Source organism: Leiobunum rupestre, chromosome 5 (genome assembly GCF_980474605.1).
Source record: "Leiobunum rupestre chromosome 5, qqLeiRupe1.1.hap1, whole genome shotgun sequence".
NCBI classification, from domain to species: Eukaryota; Metazoa; Arthropoda; class Arachnida; order Opiliones; family Sclerosomatidae; genus Leiobunum; species Leiobunum rupestre.
In genome coordinates this window covers 52,726,426-52,748,162 of record NC_143388.1, presented here as the reverse complement: position 1 = coordinate 52,748,162, position 21,737 = coordinate 52,726,426, and the positions used below count along the sequence as shown (strand labels likewise).

Genomic DNA, 21,737 nt, shown 5'->3' with positions numbered 1-21,737 from the left:
GCCGTTTGGATCGCGAGAGCAATATAGAGCGACAGCGCCAGGAGAAATAATTCATTCCGACTTGTGCGGACCTTTCGACGTCTCACTTGGAGGAAAACAATGGTTTGTCTTGCTCAAAGATGATTTTTCCCGTTTCCGTACCGTATACTTTGTCAAGCACAAGTCGGAGGCAGCGGCTAAGATTGAGCAATTCCTGAATGAAACCAAGACCCTGGGACATACTGTCAAGTCCTTCCGTTGTGACGGACGTGGAGAATTCGACAACGAGACAGTACGCTCAATATTCGCTAAGAACGGTATAAAACAACTAATCGGAACCCCGTACACGCCACAACAAAATGGCTCTGCTGAACGTGAAAATCGGACAATTGTCGAGTCTGCAAGGTCAATGCTTCACTCTCATGCAGATCTACCGAAAAGTCTCTGGGCTGAACTCATCAACACGGCTGGTTACCTTTTGAATCGGACTGCAAAGTCATCCGTCGAAGGGAAGTCTCCGTACGAGATATGGTATGGACGCAAGCCCGCTATCAAGCATCTTCGTGTTATCGGTACTACTGTATACTCACATATCCCCTCGCAAAAACGTGGAAAATTGGACCCAAAGTCGTTGAAATGCATTCTGGTTGGCTACGATGAAGACGATTGTTATAGGCTTTATAACAAAGTGAATCGCAAGGTCATCCGTTCCCGAGATGTCTCGTTCCTTGAAGAGCCAATTAGAAAATCAGTTGAATATCCTGCCACTGAAGGTACACCGAGTGACAACGGTATAAAAGGCATTTCCATTCCAACGCATGTACGAACATCTGACGTGCCGAATAAGTCGGACGAAGGTTCAGAACCAGAGGAAGACGAAATCTTCACCAATGGACGACAGCTACGCGATCGTTCTAAGCTACGTTCCCCTGATCGTTATCAAGCCCGTTTGGTACAGGAAGCCAACTTACTTATGGCCGATATCATCGAACCGGAAACGTATACCGAGGCTATAGAAAGCAAAGAACGCAAGCTGTGGAAAACGGCCATGGATAGTGAAATTACATCGCTACATGAAAATGGTACCTGGGCACTCGTATCCTTACCAGAAGATCGCAAGGTCATTCAATGCAAATGGGTGTACCGTGTAAAAACTAATCCGGACGGTTCAATCGATCGGTACAAAGCCCGACTGGTAGTCAAGGGTTTCCAGCAGCGCAAGGGCATTGACTACAAAGAAATCTACAGCCCTGTCACGAAATCTGGAACCATCCGCGCACTTATCGCTGTAGCAGCAAGCGAGGGTATGACATTGATACAGTTCGATGTTTCAACCGCCTTTTTATACGGAGAGCTCAGCGAAGAGATTTATATGAAACAACCAGAGGGATACGAAGACGGAACCGATCGTGTTTGCAAGTTAAGACGTAGCTTGTATGGTTTAAAGCAAGCATCGAGATGCTGGAATAAGCGTTTCAGCGATTTCCTAATAAAATTGGGATTTAAACCTAGTGACGCCGATCCTTGTTTGTTCATACACACCGAAGGCAAGAAAATAATTTTGGCACTACATGTTGACGATGGTTTAGTTGCTGTATCCGGCGATGAAGAAACGAAAACCTTTATCAAGCAACTAGAAAGCGAATTCAAGATTACGATTAAACCAGCCACTTATTTTCTTGGCATCGAAATTACTAAACGAAACGACGGTTCCATCAAGATCACCCAATCTGGTTAAATCAAAAAATTACTTGAACGGTTTGGAATGACCGACTGCAAATCTGTCTCGACTCCAATTCTAAAGGATACGGAAATAGAGGAAGCACCACCCGCGACAATCAAGTTCTCTTATCGTGAGGCTGTTGGTGCTCTGATGTACTTGATGACTGGAACACGTCCAGACATCGCATATGCAGTGGGTGTCGCCTCAAGGACATTGGAGAACCCAACAAATACAGATGTCGTAAAAGTCAAAAGAATCTTTCGCTATTTATCCGGAACGCGGGACTACGGTATTATTTATACGCCTAATCATAATATCGGCATTCTCGAAGGTTTCAGCGATGCAGATTACGCTGGTTGCCTGCAAACGAGCAAGTCTACCACGGGTGTTGTTTGCAAATATGCGGGAGGGGCTGTTTCATGGTTCAGCCAACGACAACAATCTGTTGCAGTTTCGACAACTGAAGCGGAAATCATGGCTGCCAGCGCCGCTGCTAGAGAAATGATTTGGTTGAAGCGTCTGCTTTCGGAAGTGGTAGATATAAAATCGGTGCCTGTTCTAAAAGTCGATAACAACGCTGCCATCCGACTAGCGCAAAATCCTGAATACCATCGCCGAACTAAGCACATTCGAATACATCATTTCTTTGTTCGAGAGAAAGTAATTGAAGGTGAAGTGGACGTTCAACGCGTCTCCACTGAAGATCAAGTTGCAGATATCTTTACAAAGCCGTTACATAAGCCGCGCTTAATTAAATTATGTTAAGAGTTGGGAATGACTACTTAAACAAGAGGAAGTGTTAAAATTGTTCTATAATTCTTGTGTTTACGTAGTCATACAATTTTCTGTTTATTAAAAAAAAACCCCTAATAACTTATTTGATAATACCGTTCGTTTTTAAAACTTAATTTTATCTTGTTTTTTTCGATGTTATCAACAGATGTTACGTCATCTGACATATTTTGTACTTACCTTTTTTATCGAATTAAAATCGTTAATCAGTTGAGCGCTAATCCTAGTCTTAATAAAAATTATTTTCATATTTTCGTCGTGCAGTTTTAGTTTTCAGAGCTCGTTTTCTAATTGGTTTCTTTATTTCATTTAATACAAAATGTGGTGGTTCAGCACGTTTGACATTGTCGTTTTCGAGGCTTTTTTTGACCGATTCAATGTGATAGCACTTTCTATCCTTAGTACAAGTGCTACATGATTTGAGATCGTTATATACAATTGTGGTAGATCGTCCTTTCCGGTTTTCATAATTATTAGTAACAACATATGTTTGATTATATGGCTCATATTGAACCAAACCATTATATGCGAAATAAGACGCCAAAGTGCTTTTGGTTAATAGCGCTGGTTTTTTAGGTAGATTTGCATGGATGTTAACATTAGAATCAACTAGATTTATGCTTCTTAAAACATCGTGTATATCACCAAACTCAAAAGATGGAATTTCAAGGATCAAAACTCTGGTTGAACTCTTTTAAACAGTTTAATGTGAGGATATGACTAGTTACGATCAATTCGATTACTGTAAAATCCGCTGGAAGTTTGTCGTGTTTAATTTGATTAAATGTATCGTCTAAAGCACTATTATTATCAAGTTTCATTCTAAAATTTAAATCAATTTCTTTGCCACTCTTTGAAATACAACTAATGAATTTACGATAGTTATAATAACGACATTCTTACCCCATTTATCAAGTTCTGTTAGCGGAATAACATTGATTCCAAAACAACTCGTGGATATCCAAATTTCGGTTTTCGTGCATGAGAAACATTACGGGAAAAGACGGGTCTCCTTCAAGTTCAGTATTAAACATGACAACAACAGATATAAAACAGTACCTATTTCATATATCGTGTCATACGATATAACTTGTTCTTCATCTTAAACAGAATCTTGAAGTAGGCGCTTTGCCAAAGTTAATGCGCCTGGAGCATCCCATATTGCAAAAGTTTCCTCCCAAATACGAAAACGGCGCATATCGCCTTTCAGTGGTCCTTTAATTAAATATCCTAGTTGATAGAATAATCCATGAGGCTGTTCGGGTATTAAAATATCAATTATTTGTTCCTTTGATAAGACTTTCGTTACTTTGGTGACTTTCTGCAATTGCAATGAAATTTTATTTCCATGTGGTCACGGTTTCCAAAGCGTTTCGTCGCCGATGTAATGAACAATAATAACTAAAGGTTCATTGACCTTGGGATGACGCATTCGGTAAACGTACTTCTTGAATTTGGAGGTTCCTTTAGAAGTGGTGTCAATTCTCAGGTAAAAGTACCTTTGAATTAGTGGATGATTTTGGTTTTCATCTGTGTCTTTTGTGGTATTTTTCGTGGTTTTCCACAAAAATCGATCTCTAATAATGTCGTCAATTGTACGCTTGTCAACACTGAAAGCGAACATATCTCCGCCTCGTATAAAAATGGACTCCGGAAGAGGGGTAGAAAAAACCGTGCCATTAAATTTATTTTCTTCAATCGAGTTCAAAATCGATAAAATCGCGTCTTGTTTAAGGGGAACGCTTACATCAGTTCTGAAAGGACCTATTATTATTTCATGTCGTGACTTGTCGCTGTTACGCTCTATCCTCTCGGTATATGATGCCGAAGAATCCTCTTTCGACTCATTGACGGAATATGTCGCACTTGCGACCGAAATCACTTGCATTTAACAATGTTTTTTTGGCAGGAGGATCATCATTTTAAGTAGTTTTAAAATGATTTTGGGAATTTATAGCTTTGTCATTTCGGTTAGCCCAAAAAGGGCCATAATGTGCATTCACCGGTGTACTTTACCAGGGTATGGGCCCGGGTACTTGTAACCCTCAAGGGTTGTTGTGCACTGGTAGTTGTATCCCTGGTCAATCGTGGTGCGATTCCACCTCCGCCTTCAGGCTGGTTCGGGGCGGAAAATGGTCTTCGGATCAGGTTAAGGGGGCGTGCCTGGCTCCACTGGCAAGCTCTGGTGTATTTGGATCCCAGCTGTTTCGCGGCGGCTCACCGTAAGAGGCACCGCGGTTCAGTCTAGGCTAGGCCGCGGAGTGACGCTTGTCCGTCTCTTGGTCCATCGCTCCTGGGCACTAGCTTGCTTCTTTGTAGTTGGTCGCTCGCCGTTGAGCTATGGTATCCATCCTCTAAGCCCCAGGCTGCGCATGATATGGGGAGTGGTTGTCCCATTTCGCTGCCATTTGGTAGCGTTGGATAGCTTGCGTTGAAGGTGCCACTGTTGGTGTTTATCAGTAAGGTAGTACCCATAGGTGTTGTCACTGTCCGAGCCTGTGGACGCTTGCGCAGGGCATTATGATGCGACCACCGGTGTTAGTAGGTTGATTGATAACTTGGAGCGCCGGTATATAAGTCTATTGACCAAATGCCATTTCGTTTAATATTAACTTCGGGCATTGGATCTTTTTTCAAGAATGACTCTCCGACGAAAAATTCGGCGAAAAGATGTTACTTCTAATCAGTTAACCTTGTTAACGGTGGCCGAAAGTGACGATCCTCCTGCCAAAAAAACATTGTTAAATGCAAGTGATTCTAGCGATGAAAATACTGAAGTTTCGGTCGCAAGTGCGACATGTTCCGACAATGAGTCAAAAGAGGATTTTTCGGCATTATAAACCGAGACGATTGAGCGTAACAGCGACAAGTCACGACAGGAAATAATAATAGGTCCTTTCAGAACTGATGTAAGCGTTCCCCTTAAACAAGACGTGATTTTATCGATTTTGAACTCGATTGAAGAAAATATATTTAATGGCGCGGTTTTTTCTACCCCTCTTCCGGAGTCCATTCGTATAAGAGGCGGAGATATGTTCGCTTTCATAGTTGACAAGCGTACAATTGACGACATTATTAGCGATAGATTTTTGTGGAAAGCCACGAAAAATACCACAAAAGACACAGATGAAAACCAAAATCATCCACTAATTCAAAGGTATTTTTACCTGAGAATTGACACCACTTCCAAAGGAACCTCCAAATTCAAGAAGTACGTTTACCGAATGTGTCAACCCAAGGTCAATGAACCTGTAGTCATTTTTGTCCATTACATCGGCGACGAAACTCTTTGGAAACCGCGATCACATGGAAATGCCAATAATGAACGACCATTTGTATCAAAGATGCCTTCCGTAAAAGCCCAAATTGTAGAAGAAGTAAAGAAAAGAAAATACAGTCAAGATATTTACAATTCTACCCAACATACCATGAAAAGTCAATTTTAAATAGAGAACTTGATGAAAACCTTAAAGTAGCTTATGAAGAAATTGAAGATATTTCCGCTCGTAATTTAAAACAATCCCAAAACTTCAAACGTAATTACGATAAAACTTAAAAAATATCTAACGATCCGTTGTCAAGTCTATTTTTGTTGTGACAACAAGCCCTAAAAGGAGTAATAAAGTTTATTTCCTTTTCCGATAGATTATGCGTCATATGGGGAGCTGAAGAAGCTATAGAGTTTGGCAAGCGCCTTTTGCAAGATTCGTTTCGCGATAGAAAGCTTAAACTAATACTAACGTATGACACAACATATGAATTAGGCAATTTCTATTTTTCTTTCGTCGTAATGCGAAATACAGACCTCGAAGGCGATCCATCCTTTCCCGTTTTATTTTTCATTCATGAAAAACGTTATTTAGAAGATCACTCACTATTTTGGGCATTATTTGTAGTTAAATTGTTGGAATACGCCAAATGGGGTAAAAATTGTCCTATATGTTGTGACAGAGAAAGGGATCATAGTGGGAGTCTCGCAAAGCTGCGATTATGCGAGAGAAAATTTAAGATTTTGTTTAAACCATATTTTTAGAAATGTTAAATTGTTCCTCGAAAAAGCGAGTGCAACTACAATGGACAAAAGAGCGTATATAAAATTCATCAAAGATATTATTAAGTCGGAAACTGATGAAGAGTTTGAAAGACGCTACGAGGGTTTCAAACGTAACTGGTCGAAACCCGTTTCAGATTACGTGGACGCCAATCTAAAGAATGATTTGAAAAGAGGCGCGATTAGGGCAGTAACGAAACAGTTCGCATATTTTGAAGATACACATGAGTGAAAGCTGGGACCACCAGTTTCATATGTTAATTTTGAAGAAAGATGCCCATGACGAAATCGTCATATCAACCTATTTCAGACAACTTAACATTTTGAAAGAGTTTAATCGAGGCTATAAGAATTTATGGAACTACAATCTTAAACCACACCTTTCAGGAGTTGAACTAATTTTAAAATTAAATCGTTTAGAAAATTTAAACGTAGAAGAATTTCTTTCAGAAAATCGAAAGACATATTTGAAAAAAGAAATATGTCAACAAACAACCAATGTGGTCAATTTTTTGGCGTCTCTTTGTCTCATCAACAATTGCGTTAGCTTTGAACCGGTCTCTCAAGCATTTATTGTGACGAATATGTTCAACGACGAAAAACATGTAGTAACTGTTAAAGAAAATAAATGTTCTTGTGGAATTTTAAACTGTGAACATTTTCTCGCTGTTAAGAAACTTCTAGGCGAAATATCATTAAAATTAGAGGTACAAAAAACGTTTTGTAATGTATCAAACATTCTTAAACCAAAACCAAAATCTGGTACGAAAAAACACCAAATATATCAAGTTGATTACGACGAATACGTGGTTACGGGTTTAAACCTAGATACCATAGGCATTTCCATAATTAAACAAAATGACAATATTATTTTCTTAGACGAAAGTTCTTCGGAAAATGATAACTTGAATCATACCAGCTCTGACATTTTGAATGAAGATTCTTCAAACAATGTAAAGGAAACATGTGAAGAAATATCAAATCTTCCTTTAGTTTTGCCAAATAACGAAGAAACTGTCGAATACGACATTGGAAATGAATTAATTGATAACTTGAATGATACCAACTATGGCATTCAAAAGAAAACATGTGACGAAATATTAAATGTCGGAGAAGACCTTGGAAATGAAGTATTTGAAAATGCGAAAGATACTGTAGCGATGTCAAATGAAAACTTGTGGTGCGTCGATTTTGCGAACTCTAAGCGCATGTCCGCTTGTGATTTCTTGCGAAACGAACATACCGAAACGATATCAAAATCAAGGTTGGAAACACGATGGGCAAATAATGTTTTAGTAGAAAATACTATAAATTGCTTAATTAAACGGTTTCAACTAGAGAATCATGTTCTTTTTATTCACGCTGATGCGTTCTCTAGATTATACGTGGCAATGAAATACTACAAGAAGCTTGACACTATTATTAACAAATATTGGTATTGTTACAACGTGCTTAAAGATGGCGATGTGACGAATAAACATATTTTGGCAGTTTTAATGTCCGATGATTGTGAGTTTTCTAAGCAAACACAAAGGTCTGGCTCACACTGGCTCTTGGGCTTAGTTAATTTTAAAGGAAAGAAAATTTACATCCTTGATGGCATACACGTTGATGCAAAAGCCCTCGAATTACACTTTAAAACACTTCTATGTTTTACAATACTAACTTCAGGTATCGCTAACATCTCATTCAACTCGAAGGAATGGTCATGCGTCTCCAGTAGAGACTGTCCGAAGCAATGGCCCAGTGACTGCGGACCCTTCGTGATTTACTACATGCTGTCCATACTTAAATCCAAGCGCACAGAACTACCAAAAGATTCCATTAGTGGGAGAAAATGGATTTTGTACGTTCTCTCACACCTCTCCGATGATGAAATACAAACTATACCCCAAGTTCTTTGTTATAAAAACAAAGAAACTAGAAAAAAGGAAAGTATTGAAAAGTGTAATTATTGGCTTGCTGAAGCGAGTAAACTAAATTTAGATTGTCGAAATAAAAAAACCGAAGATGAAACAAGCATGTTGTTGGAACAATACTCGTATAAATGGAGAAATACCTTTCTAGACTCAATTAGAAAATAAAACGGAATTTGTAACCACTATCTAACCACCTTCGGTTTTGTGACATTTTCGTGTTTTGTGCCCAAAAATTTCCTTTCAATATTAAAATTAAATTAAAATTCCTTTAATTATTACGTTCTTTAGTTTCAATTTAGATAATTTTTAAATATTTACACACATCATAACCTTTGAAAATAATTGGCATTCTAAACACCTACAAAAAATTTGCTCACTTCCCCCGTAAGGTAGCTATCTCTCATAGCCCAATGAGTAAAATACAATTTCTCATTAAAATGATATTTCACTTTATTAACTAGTGAGAAAAATTCGATTTTGCTCACTTCCCCCGTAACGTAGCTACTTCTCATAGCCCAGTGAGAAAAATACAATTTCCCATTAAAATGCTATTTCACTTTATTAACTAGTGAGAAAAATTATATTTTGCTCACTTCCCCCGTAACGTAGCTACTTCTCATAGCCCAGTGAGAAAAATTCGATTTTGCTCACTTCCCCCGTAACGTAGCTACTTTTCATAGCCCAGTGAGAAAAATTCGATTTTGCTCACTTCCCCCGTAACGTAGCTACTTCTCATAGCCCAGTGAGAAAAATTCGATTTTGCTCACTTCCCCCGAAACGTAGCTACTTCTCATAGCCCAGTGAGAAAAATTCGATTTTGCTCACTTCCCCCGTAACGTAGCTACTTCTCATAGCCCAGTGAGAAAAATTCGATTTTGCTCACTTCCCCCGTAACGTAGCTACTTCTCATAGCCCAGTGAGAAAAATTCGATTTTGCTCACTTCCCCCGAACCGTAGCTATCTCTCATAGCCCAGTGATTAAAATCCAATTTCCCATTAAAATGATATTTCACTTTATTAACTAGTGAGAAAAATTCGACTCTCATAGCCCAGTGAGTAAAATAAAATTTTTCATTAAAATGATATATCAACTTTACAATCCAGTGAGAAAAATTCGATTTTGCTCACTTCCCCTGCAAGTTTGCTTTCCCTCAAAGCCCAGTGAGTGAAGTTCAATTTTGCATAATACACCACCTTTAAAATTCAGTGAGAAAAATGTAATTTTGCTCACTGAAATTCCTTTGCCCCCTCTCGACGCACTTGTTTATTTCTATATGAGTGAGCAAAGTGAGCAAAGTGAGCAAGTGAGAAAATTAGGATCACCCCTCAAGAACCCAGATTGGTAAGCCGATTTCAGGGGTAGGAGGAAAATGGGACTTTACAAAACATTATCGTGTGCGAAACGTTATTTTTATTAATGCTCAAAATTTCGTCCTCCAACTCATAGAAAAGAAGGCAGCGGCGAAGAAGAGATGAACGTATGTCCTCGATCACTCCAGGTATGGTACGAATGGGTCAATCAATTATTACAACTTAATCCACCTCTGATTCGACTGGAGGTTCCTAAACAAAATCTTTCATCCAGCCCACAAGAAAAAGTCTAGCGTCTTTAGATCTGGCAGGCCTGGCGACTAGACCTCGACCAATCCATTTTTGTGGAAATTGTTCGTTGAGGAACTTACAAACCCGCAAGGAAAAGTGAGCCGGAACCTCGTCATACTGAAAGCACATTTATCGTAAAATTGCTAACGGGGCATCATCAAGAAGGTCCGGTAAGTCATCACGCGGAAAAGCACTGTACGTCATCCCATTGACTTTTGGCGGCAACATGTAAGGACCAATCAAATCGTCTCCGTTAATCCAGCCCAGAAGTTAACAAATAATCTTTCCTGATAACCACGGGTAAACGTCGCATGATGATTTACATGAGCCCATTCGAGCTGGTTGTGAGCGTTAAAAACACCATCCCTGGAAAATGTGTCTTCGTCACAGTGGTTGGAAAAACGGAATTTTGGACGGAACGTTCTGCAACCCATCGCGCAAAAATCCACGCTCAATGGGAAATTGGTTGCTGTAAGATCTTGCACCTTTTGCCGATGATAAGGGTGCTGTCCGTTATCGTGAAGAGCACGAGAAGCAGAAGAATGATTGTATCCGGGCGGACTCTGTCATGATTGGCTGCCTGTAAGCAAATCAGGTTAGTATCTTTATTAAAAGGTAATTACTACACTTTAAAGTAATACCAAGTAGTTTAACTACCAAATGTTACCTGTATGGTGCCTGTCTCCGCAATCAACGATGGACATTTGCTAAAATTCATGGGTTAAAGATATTCTTGTTTGGATACCTTTCACGGTAAATTTGTTGAACAGAATATGTATTACCATCCACTTCGTAAAATTAATGTCCGCACGTTCTTTAGTCGCGTAACGATAACGCTCCATTATATACGTGTGGTAATTTCACAATGATTGAGAACATCGGCCAAAGCCTTTAAATACCCTATTTAACCCTGACGATACGATTCAGTAGAACATTTTTTCTATATTATTTTCACGAGTCCGATATGAGACCTTTTGATTTTTGAGAATCCCTTATGAGTTCGTTTTTGCACGATATTGTTGCCTTGGCCACTGGGAAGCTCTGCGGCGCAGTGCAACCAGAGCCGTCATGGTTTCCTCTTCGCCCAGACAACCCACTTTGATCACGTGCTGTTCGCGCTATCTCGAACAGCCCGTGATCGCAGACTCACAGTTGACCGTGACGCTCTTGAAGAGAGTGCTGGCCTACTGGGAGGATAGTATACTGAATTAACGTAATTGACTATTTCGAATAAAGTAATTTAAGCCAGGCTTTTTCTGATAGGTCTAAAGTAATAACTAGCTTCTAGAATTTTCGAAGTTTGTTGTAGTGAAGTGCGAGGCCTGGCTGTCAGCCTGCCGGTTTCGTCACTTTCATTTGACTTTTGAATCGTGTCGCGGCTCGCGCGCGTAAGGTTAGGTAAGCCTAACCAAACTTACCGAAGTAAACTAGTCTTTATCATCAAATCCTATATGGGAAATTGGATTGAAACTTTGAAGGAAAGAAAAAAGATCTGATTTAAAAAGGTTGGGGGGACTCAAGGGAGCCATGCGCTAACTGAACCTTGATAGCGCAATAACTCAGAAAATCAGTTACCTTTAGGAGAAGAGAGGAAGCCTAGAAGCGGCGAGACCCTTTCAAATCGCGAGGCCCTGTGCTGTAGCACACTTAGCACATAGGTAAATCCGGCACTGTAGACATATAATTCTGTTATGAACCTATAAAAACGTATTATATTAATACATCCCGAATTTAAACAGTGCAATATTTCTTAAACATATATTTATTGAGAAATAATTGATAAAATTTATATAACCATATATTGATCATTGAGATCGGACTATAATTTTTTTAATACTGTTAAGATTTGCAACATTTATCCTAGTTTTCCCTTCAAAAGGAACTTACACTTTAAATTTAGCTTGAATTATATTTCCCAACAAATTAAACTTAGTTAAGTTTCATTTATTAATGAAACATTTAAAGCAGCAAATGAATAACTAATATAATCCTTACTCCTTGGGGCCAAGCTTTCTAAAATCGTGCATGCCTTAGAGCAGGCGGATGAAACCTAGAAGAAGAAAACTTCTAAAAAATTTTATAAATGGCTATTTTAGCAATTGGTCGAAAAAACCATATTTGCGTTTTGGTTTATTTTTCAATCACGATGAACTAAGACAAATCTAGTCTTAGACACTTGAGTACCAGTTCTGTACAATCACGTAGAAAGGATATATATTGTTGGGTTATTGATGAAAGTTAAATCTAGAACGTTCCATAGACTGTTCTGAATAAAAATAAACATTTATAATTTTGCATAATTCTGGATGCCATTTTATTTTCTATTCACTCGCCCACAACATTACAGTTCTGGCAATCCCGAATCAAATAAATTTTCGATATAACGGTGACGTGAAATTATTCTCGTAAATTTATCGCGCGGCCTTAGGGAAAATTCTTTTAACAAAATTTCGATAAACTATCGTTTAATTAAAATCGGCCCAGTTCCGTTAAAGGGATAATGCAAAGCCGAACCAACCTATTTTTTATCGATTCTCATACCTAAAACTTGTACAAAAATCATACTCACCCTAAAAAAATGGTTTGAAATTAAATTTAAATTAATTTTTAACTTCGAGAAAATCGGGCATTGGCACTTCCCTTGGCCTCTCAACTGTATTTGCCGCGCATCCGACGCGTCGTCTGAAATAAGGTCCCCGACCAATCAAAGCGAGGAGCACCCTTTAATCTAACATCCAATGATTTATCTCTTTTCGAACGTAATCGCTCGAAGCTTCCGGGAAAAAATCAATCGATTTTAGAGCTCGCTAAGCCTCGGTCGTTCCTAGTTCGTTGTTTGTAATATTTATTACGTTATAAATTTTGTGAGGAGTTAAATATCTCTTTAGTTTAAACCTAGATACTATGGAGGATCAAAACTTAGGCGCTCAACCATATTTGTTTGAACCGAGATTGGCTCAACATCAACCAATTAATGCTAACAATGATAGTGATAGTGAAAACGAAGCATTAGATGTAGGCCTAAATCTTAATAATGAACGAATTGGCAATACGAACTGGTAAGTACTCTTATCTAAACTCTAATAATAACTTTTAATAATAATGTAAAATTAAATAGGTGTCATTTTAACAATTACAAAGAAATGCCAACAGTTATCGAAAGTTTATGTTGCAAAGAGGTTCGCCAAATAAGAGAAAAGGTTTTTGGTCATTCCTGCATTCAAACGTATCAGAGATTCATCAAAAATTGTACTGATATTGATGTGTTAGAAATTCACTACAGAATGTACGTCCAGAACACAAATTATAGGAATGACTTTAATATCCACGAGTAAGTTAAAAGGGTGCAGGATACATGTTTCTGTGCATGAAATTGATCATTTTGTGAATTCTATAGAAAATATCGGTATGTTGCTTATCGAAATTATATATACGTTGTGCATGGAAAAATGGGAAGGCATCGTAGGACACCCATACCAAGTTGTGTGGTATCGAAGATAAGGGAGTTGTTCCCAGCGGAATCTGAAGAGTATACGGGATTTAAATACCCAAGATTTTAAGATGTTTGATATATAAATAATTGACTATATTGTTTTTGATAAAATAATTTATTAATTAAATCAGCTGTATTTTATGGAAATGTTCTTTTCATTGCATCAGTTGTATTATTTAAAAATATACGTTGTGCATGGAAAAATGGGAAGGCATCGTAGGACACCCATACCAAGTTGTGTGGTATCGAAGATAAGGGAGTTGTTCCCAGCGGAATCTGAAGAGTATACGGGATTTAAATACCCAAGATTTTAAGATGTTTGATATATAAATAATTGACTATATTGTTTTTGATAAAATAATTTATTAATTAAATCAGCTGTATTTTATGGAAATGTTCTTTTCATTGCATCAGTTGTATTATTTAAAAATATTTCTTCTACTGGTAGTAAAAGGGCCCCCGATAGGTGTTAATCTAGCACTGAATTTATCGATCAAATCGGCTTTATTTCTTTGCTAGGATGATGCTCTTATCTACCCCTTCTGAATACTTTGACGCTAGCGTTTCAGCTGTACAAGCAGAAGCCATTAACTTAACCCCTATGGGAGTTTCCAAGGCTTTTTCATATGCCATTTGTAATAATTTTTCCACATATTCTAAAAAAAAATAATTTAAAATTTTCACAAAAATATTTTCTAATTTACCACTCACCGTAAGTGTTTTCCTCAAGAATAGCTTTTACAGTTGGTTCTCCAGCTTTGGCTTTTGGATATGCCAAGTAATACTCTTCTTCACCTTGTTGGTTTATTTGTTTCGCTTTCTGTCCATTTTCATTAAAATGAAGGGCCGCTAAACATGTTCTAGAAGAACGCAATGATGTAAATATTAAATAGAAGCAATTGCCTATTTGAACTATACCTGGAGACCATAGAATCTTTGTGAAAATGAATCCTCTTTGGCGTAAAAGAATTTAGTACAGAATGAAACACTTCTAATGAAAAAGTTTGATACTTTTGTGAGAGCTGGGCTACTGCGGCCAAAGTGTGAGGGGCGTGAATTATTGGTGAAATTTTTTCGTAAACAACGGACTCTATTCAATTTAAAAAAAAGTTAATTCAACTGATTTGGTTTAAAAGAATTCTTCGCATTTTCCTTTTACGCTCTCAGATTGATCTTTGAGTGCTCGATTTCCAATTTCAGCGAGTCTGCGATCTCTGAGTGAACCAAAGGATAACGTTATAAGTACTTCACCAGTAGCGTAGCCAGGATTTGGTTTCGGGGAGGGCACACAATGAAAAAAAGTAAAACAAAAAATAAAAAATTGTGCATACAACCATACGTTTCGGGGGGGCGCGTGCCCCCTGTGCCCCCCCCCTGGCTACGACACTGTACTTCACCTCTGTGTAACCAAAATCGCTCTTCTTCATTGGAAATCTCATTATGGAGGCAATTCGGAAAGGCTTTGCTGTGACCCTGGTGTATGTTGCATATGTGGTTTAGCAATGATGTCCATTTTCCGATACGTTCTTCTTTAGTGGTTGATGAGCGAGCTACCCAATATAAGTGATTAATAATGGATTGCATCCAAACTTCGAGATTTTCACAACCCTTTGTGTTAGCTACAGCTCTTAATTTCTTCTTTATATCTAAAAAATTTAAGAAAATCAGTAACTAAATTATTGACAGAGTTGGCACATTTTTTCCAGGGTTGAAAAAAACCATGGTTTTTCCCAAGAAAAGACCGGATGACAAATTTTAAGCTGTTTTTTCCACTTAGTTTTTCCTGGTAAAAAGTGGGACGTAAAAATGAACTTTTCCTTGGTTTTTTCACTTCCAATGGCCAAAATTGAAAAAAAAATCATTTAAATTAATTAGAGTAACAAAAACAAACTTTTTCTCAAAGAGATGAACTAATTGATTTTGATTGGAAATTTGGAATATAGTAGCTGTTTTATTATCTACTAAGCCTATATTTAAATCTGAATACATCAGTAACAATTTAATTATTTTAAAGTCATATCAAATCTTAATATCCCTTAATTGGTTTTCTCCAATTTTTCTCGTTTTTTCCTCTTTTTACCACTTGTTCCGGAAAAAAACAACTTAGCCGGGTTTTTTCCAACCCTGATTATTGAACAATTATATCCTTCGTGGTGGAAGGGAGTAACAGGTGGAGGGGCAACCCTTCATGCTGGCCAACTAAGGCTCTGCTTCTTCCTTAAGCTAAGGTGGGTGGTATCGTGCTGAGGGCTGAGTGGTACCGGGGAAGCAAAATTACGGTATCGTGAACGATCCCCTCGGGGAACCAGGCGACACCCCGTTATATTTTAGCCTTCCGCCCGGACGGAGGATTAAGGGCGGTGACCTTCTACTTTCCTCTTTTCTCGTGGGATCTTTTATGAATTCCAATAACAAAAAACAAAACAAAAAACCATCGGGCAAGGGTCTGTCTTTGACAGCACCCTGCTCTAGCCAGGGGAAGGGTGTATCTCAGGATACTACCCTACCTTCCACAAGTTCAGGTCGTGGGTCTGTCGTGGAGGATACCGAGCCCATGGTGCTAGGGTCTGCCTCTGGCAGTACCCAGCATCAGAAGCCGGAGTCTACCAAAGACAGTACCCCGACGGAGGGAAGCAAGGTAAATGCTTCCAATGCTCGTACTCGCAAGAGGAACAGGCGTCGTAAGACAAACAAGAAGGTGGCAGACGACTCTCCAAAGGGTAACTCCTCTTCTAACAAGAGAACAAGGGAGTCAGATCAAGACTCTCCTAGCTCTCAACAACAGGCTGCCAAGAAGTCCAAACCACTAACCTTCAGTGAAGCTGTGGGTTCGATGCGGATGGCCATCATTAAAGAAGGCTTTCCCTCGAACGGCTTAACCGAGGCAGAAATGGGCACCATCCAGCGTGGAGTTCTGGAAAGGATTCATTGGATACTTTCTGGTAACCCTCTTCCTCAATTCCTGCAATTCCAGCTGAAAGGAGGTGCCCTGGTTTACCTGTGTAAGGATGACTTCACAGGTAAATGGTTAAGCCAGGAGTTCGACCGCAACGAACAGGTTCTCCAGGGAACGAAGCTTTTGGTAACAAAAGCCAGTGACCTGCCGAAACCTTTTAAGGTCGCTCTCCGTACAAGGGACGTCTGGACGAAGGACCCTAAAGTGCTCCTCAGGCGTCTTCAAGCCTTCAACGGTGCGCTGAATACCAGCCGCTGGAAGGTGCTGGGCAAATCCGAGGAACCGGCTGCCATCCGTTGGATTTTTCTAATGGATGGTGAGTCGGTCAACACCATCAAAGCGCCAGGATTTGCCGCTCAGACAGGTTTGGATAGGGGTATCTTTAAGATACTCAGTCAACCAAATCAAACCTCAGTCGTAAGTGCTGTAGAGGGTGTGGATAATTCTACACCTATTAATGATTCCAAGTCTAACGACTCGGTAATTTCAGGACTAGAGGACCTAGAGCCTCTGCTCAGCGATTACTCGGAAGGGGATACGCTGACAGAGGACATCAAGAACCTCAGTGTCTCGGACGGTGAAGAGGTCCAAGGCATGGTGGCTCAGCCAGATGGAGCAGTGGTGGGGGAGACTGGTGGTACTAACCTAACCAGCGGGAGTTGTGTGGTTTCCACACCCCCCACTGGGGGGGGGGGGCGGTGTCACTGGTCAACCTCCAATCTAGGCCCGTCGCCATGAGCATTAAGGTGGTGCAGATAAATCTTCATCACTGCAAGGCAGCCTCCGCTGTACTCTGTCGAAGGCTTGCTAAGGAGCAAATTGATGTTGCTCTTATTCAGGAGCCTTGTATTGCCAGGGGTAAAATCCTTAATAGTGCAGGTAATATCTATTATGACCATAATTCCCTTTCTCCTAGAGCTTGTATTTTGGTACGCAAGGATATTCATGCCCTTCCGCTCTCAATCTATCACTCTAGGGACACTGCTGTGGTTAAAATCATTTCCCCTTCTGCTGATGGGAATGATGAACTCACGCTGGCTTCTGCTTACTTTCCCTACGTAGATGCTCTGCCCCCACCATCACAGGAGGTGACCAATCTGGTCAACCACTGTGAGCGGTCGGGAAAGAAACTCATTATAGGTTGTGATGCAAACGCTCACCATGTTATCTGGGGCAGCAGTAACTGCAACGATCGTGGTAATAAACTAATGGAATATGTGGTTAGTACGAAACTCCATATTCTTAATAGGAACAATGAACCAACTTTTGTTACTCGTAACAGAAGTGAGGTCATTGATCTCACGCTGTGCACAGAAAATGTCGCAGCTCTTATCAATGACTGGCATGTGTCTAGTGAACCATCACTGTCGGATCACAGACACATTTGCTATACAGTCAGGATTATAGTGGTTCAGGTTTGTACCGAACTTCGTAATCCCAGGCGAACTAATTGGCCTGGTTTTAGGGATGATCTAAATCTTCATCTGAAGGATGATAAGCCTAGGCTGTCATCGGTGCTGGATTTTGATTTGGCTGTTGATCGCATGCCACATGCCATTATCGACTTCTACCACCGTAACTGTCCGGTGAAGTCTGCCAACCAGCCAAGGCTAGTTCCTTGGTGGAACCTTGAGATTGGCAGGCTTCGCAAAGAGTCTAGGAGGCTCTTTTACAAAGCTAAGAGGTCGGGTGACTGGGTTGCCTACAAGCAAACCCTCACTGCGTACCATAAGGCCATCCGCGAGGCCAAGAGGGACTCGTGGAGGAATTTCTGTGAGAATATCTCTGATATTCCTAGTACGGCAAAGTTAATGAAAATTATGGCCAACGATAAGACTAAACATCTTGACACTATCAAGTTGAAAGATGGCAGTCATTCTTCGTCGGGTAAGGAGACTGTAACTCATATGTTAGATGTACACTTTCCCGACTCCAGAATTACAAACAGTACTGATTCTGACCCCCTCCCTATTAGGATTGCACGTACCAAAAGGGAGGACTGGGCGGTGGCGAACAAAATTGTCACGCACTCGCGACTAATTTGGGCTATAAAGTCTTTTAAGCCCTATAAGTCTCCAGGGCCGGATGGGATACTTCCCATTCTGTTGCAGGAGGGCACTGACATTGTCTGCCCAATGCTGAGTAGAATCTATAGGGCTTGTATTGCCCTTGGATATATTCCTAGCACCTGGAAGCTTTCTAGGGTGATCTTTATTCCGAAGCCAGGGAAATCTTAACTATCTCGAGGCTAAGGCTTTTAGACCAATCAGTTTGACTTCTTTTTTTCTAAAGATTTTGGAGAAATTGGTAGACAACTATATTAGGGGATAGGTTATTTCTCATACACCTCTCTCGACGGCTCAGTATGCCTACCAAAAAGGCAAATCTACTGAGACTGCCCTTCATGGCATAACCAATTGCATTGAAAGGGCTATTAACTTTAAGGAAATAGCATTAGCTGTGTTCCTTGATATTGAGGGCGCCTTTGATAAGGTGTCCAGCGCAGTCATCATGAAGGCTGCTAAGCGCTTTGGCATTAATGACACTCTGTGTCTCTGGCTCAAAGCTACGCTGACGAATCGTGTGGTGGTATCCTCCCTGCTGATCTCCACCAGCGGTTGTGGATGAGCTTTTGGTGAGGCTAGACAGGGATGGGTGCCGCTGCTTCGGCTATGCCGACGATATCGCCATCATCTTTACGGGAAAATTCCCCAACACTACTAGCGATTTAGTGAGAAGGGCTCTTGCATCAGTGGAAAAATGGTGCAGGGAAGTTGGTCTTACGGTTAATCCTAGTAAAACGGTACTTGTTCCTTTTACTCGTAAAAGGCTGCAAAACTCTTTTAATGATATCTCCTTATTTGGGACTATTTTGAGGGAAAGCACGGAGGTGAAGTACCTTGGTGTTATTCTTGACAACAAACTAACGTGGAAGCCTCACCTTGACTGTGTAGTTAAGAAGGCCAAGATGTTACTTTGGAGGACTAGGAGAGCAGTTAGCAGGTCATGGGGGCTTAGCCCTAAAGTGGCCTTCTGGCTGTACACCATGATTATCAGACCACTGCTCTCTAATGCTGCAGTGGTCTGGTGGCCAAGAGTCCGAATTAAGACTGTGCAGAGCGATCTGCGCACCCTACAAAGGCTGTCTTGTGTCAGCATCACAGGAGCTATGAGAACAGCCCCAAGTGCTTCTCTAGAAATTCTCCTGAACATTCTTCCTCTTCATCTTTTTATAGAGGAAGCTGCTGCTATGGGAGCTTATAGGCTCAACTAGAATGGTTGGTGGAAGGCGAATACTTGGGATAATAGCCACACCAAGATCTTTCGGGAAATTTCATGTCAGTTACCTGTATATCTCATGGGTTCTGATTTGATGACTACGAAGCTGCATTTTAGTAAGTCCTTCAATACTTATTTTCCAAGCCGTACAGAGTGGGCCAATCATAGTACCCTCGGGACCAGAGGAGAAATCGTCTGGTTTACCGATGGGTCTAAGACCCGCTCTGGCTCAGGTTCGGGGATGTATTGTCTTACTAGCAATCTTGGCTTCTTTGAAAGCCTTGGTGTCTATGCTAGTGTTTTCCAGGCGAAAATTGCCGCTATCTGCTTCTGTGTTGATTTTTGTCTTTAGAAGAAGCTTCATGGCAAGGTTATCCAAATTTATTCGGATAGTCAAGCAGCCCTCAAGGCTCTCAACCAGTTTCAGGTCTCTTCAAAACTGGTTTACAGCTGTTTGAACCTCCTCTCGGAGCTAGGCACCAATAATAAAGTTCAGCTCTATTGGGTTCCTGGCCATCGAGGGTACTATGGTAATGAGAGGGCCGATGTCTTAGCCAAGAAGGGGGCAGAGGCTGGGTTCTTTGGTCCTGAACCTGCCGTTCCTATCCCCTCTAGCATAGTTCGCGGCCTTATCTCTAACTCCATGACTGACCGTCAACTCAAGCTTTGGCTTGAGATGGATGGCCAAAGGCAGGCTAAAGAGTTTATCTCGGGCCCCTCTAGGCAGAGAGCTAAGGAGCTGCTCTCGCTTTCCAAATCTAATATCAGGTTGGTCATTGGCCTACTAACAGGTCACTGTCTCCTTAACAGACATCTTCACCTGATTGGAATCAGTGATGATCCAATCTGTAGGGCATGTCAGGCTGAGGAGGAAACCGCCTCTCATGTGCTTTGTAGGTGCGATTACTACGCGGCCCAAAGATTCGAGCATCTTGGTATGCATCAACTGGAAACTTCTGATTTCTATAATATGCCGGCCAAGAGGATTCTCCGTTTTGTGTCGGATATTGGACTTTTTAAGTCTTAGGGTTCGGGTTTTGCACAATGGACCTCTGGTCGACGTGCGCGAACGGGCATTTCCAAAGCCCTTCACCCCTTCATCAATAATAATAATAATAATCCTACTTTTAGCTACATGCCAGTTGTCGAATTCGTGGTTTATTTCTAGATGTTTTTTCCTCAAATGAGCTGTGATTGCGATATGACGGTCAGATACGAGAGTACCAATTTTTACTCCTTTATCATAGAAAAATTTTAAGCCTCTAATAAGGCCTTCCATTTCCATTTGATTAGATGATTTAACTTCAGTTGACTGTCAAATTTTAAGTTTAAAATTAGTTTAAAGAGGTTTTTAGTTAAAATATTTATTTAAATTACCTGCACAAGCTCGAAATGTATTATTTTTTTGGATTCTCCCGTCATAAAGTTGTACAGTCCGTATTTAGCTGAGTAACCTAAATGAATAAATGTAATAATATTTTTCTGAAAATTTACATAAAGCGCAGTTAAAAGTATTTAAATTAAAATGAAATTTCACCGGGACTATCTGCTCTGCCATCTCCACACACATTTAGGGGTGAAGCTTTCATTTCATTCAAAAGTTTATCCTGTTCGCTTAACCAAAGCTAAAATATATACGTCCAAATATTAAAGAAAACCGAAATGTAAAGCAAAAACAAAATTATTATACTTTTTCTATTACTGGATGAAACATCCTTTGGTAGTAGAAATACATCCGTGGGCCAAAGCCAAGTTTGAACTGTTTACAAACCAGCAAAAATTTTGTGGGTAAAACTCCGGAAAAATACATGCAAGCGGCAAGCAAATAGTTCCCCCAAGAGGTTCGACCAAACTGTGGGTGGCTTTGCCATTTAAAAATATGACCTTTGGTACATTCTGTAGTAACACACAAACAAGAGCCAATAACTCTACGTTTAATGTCT

At 40.1% G+C, this 21,737-nt stretch overlaps 1 protein-coding gene across 1 annotated transcript; it reads right to left on the bottom strand.

The window, feature by feature from the left end:
- Positions 1-14,063: 14,063 nt before the first annotated feature.
- Positions 14,064-21,527, bottom strand: LOC149945280 (uncharacterized). Its single transcript, XM_090176483.1, has 12 exons — positions 21,485-21,527; positions 21,332-21,419; positions 21,172-21,248; positions 20,920-21,106; positions 19,457-19,589; positions 18,955-19,185; positions 16,371-16,473; positions 16,174-16,291; positions 14,957-15,205; positions 14,478-14,649; positions 14,271-14,419; positions 14,064-14,215 (listed from the first exon to the last, which is right to left on the bottom strand). Exons 1-12 carry the CDS (start codon positions 21,506-21,508, stop codon positions 14,064-14,066), a joined length of 1,683 nt encoding a protein of 560 aa, XP_090032609.1. The 5' UTR covers positions 21,509-21,527.
- Positions 21,528-21,737: the final 210 nt, after the last annotated feature.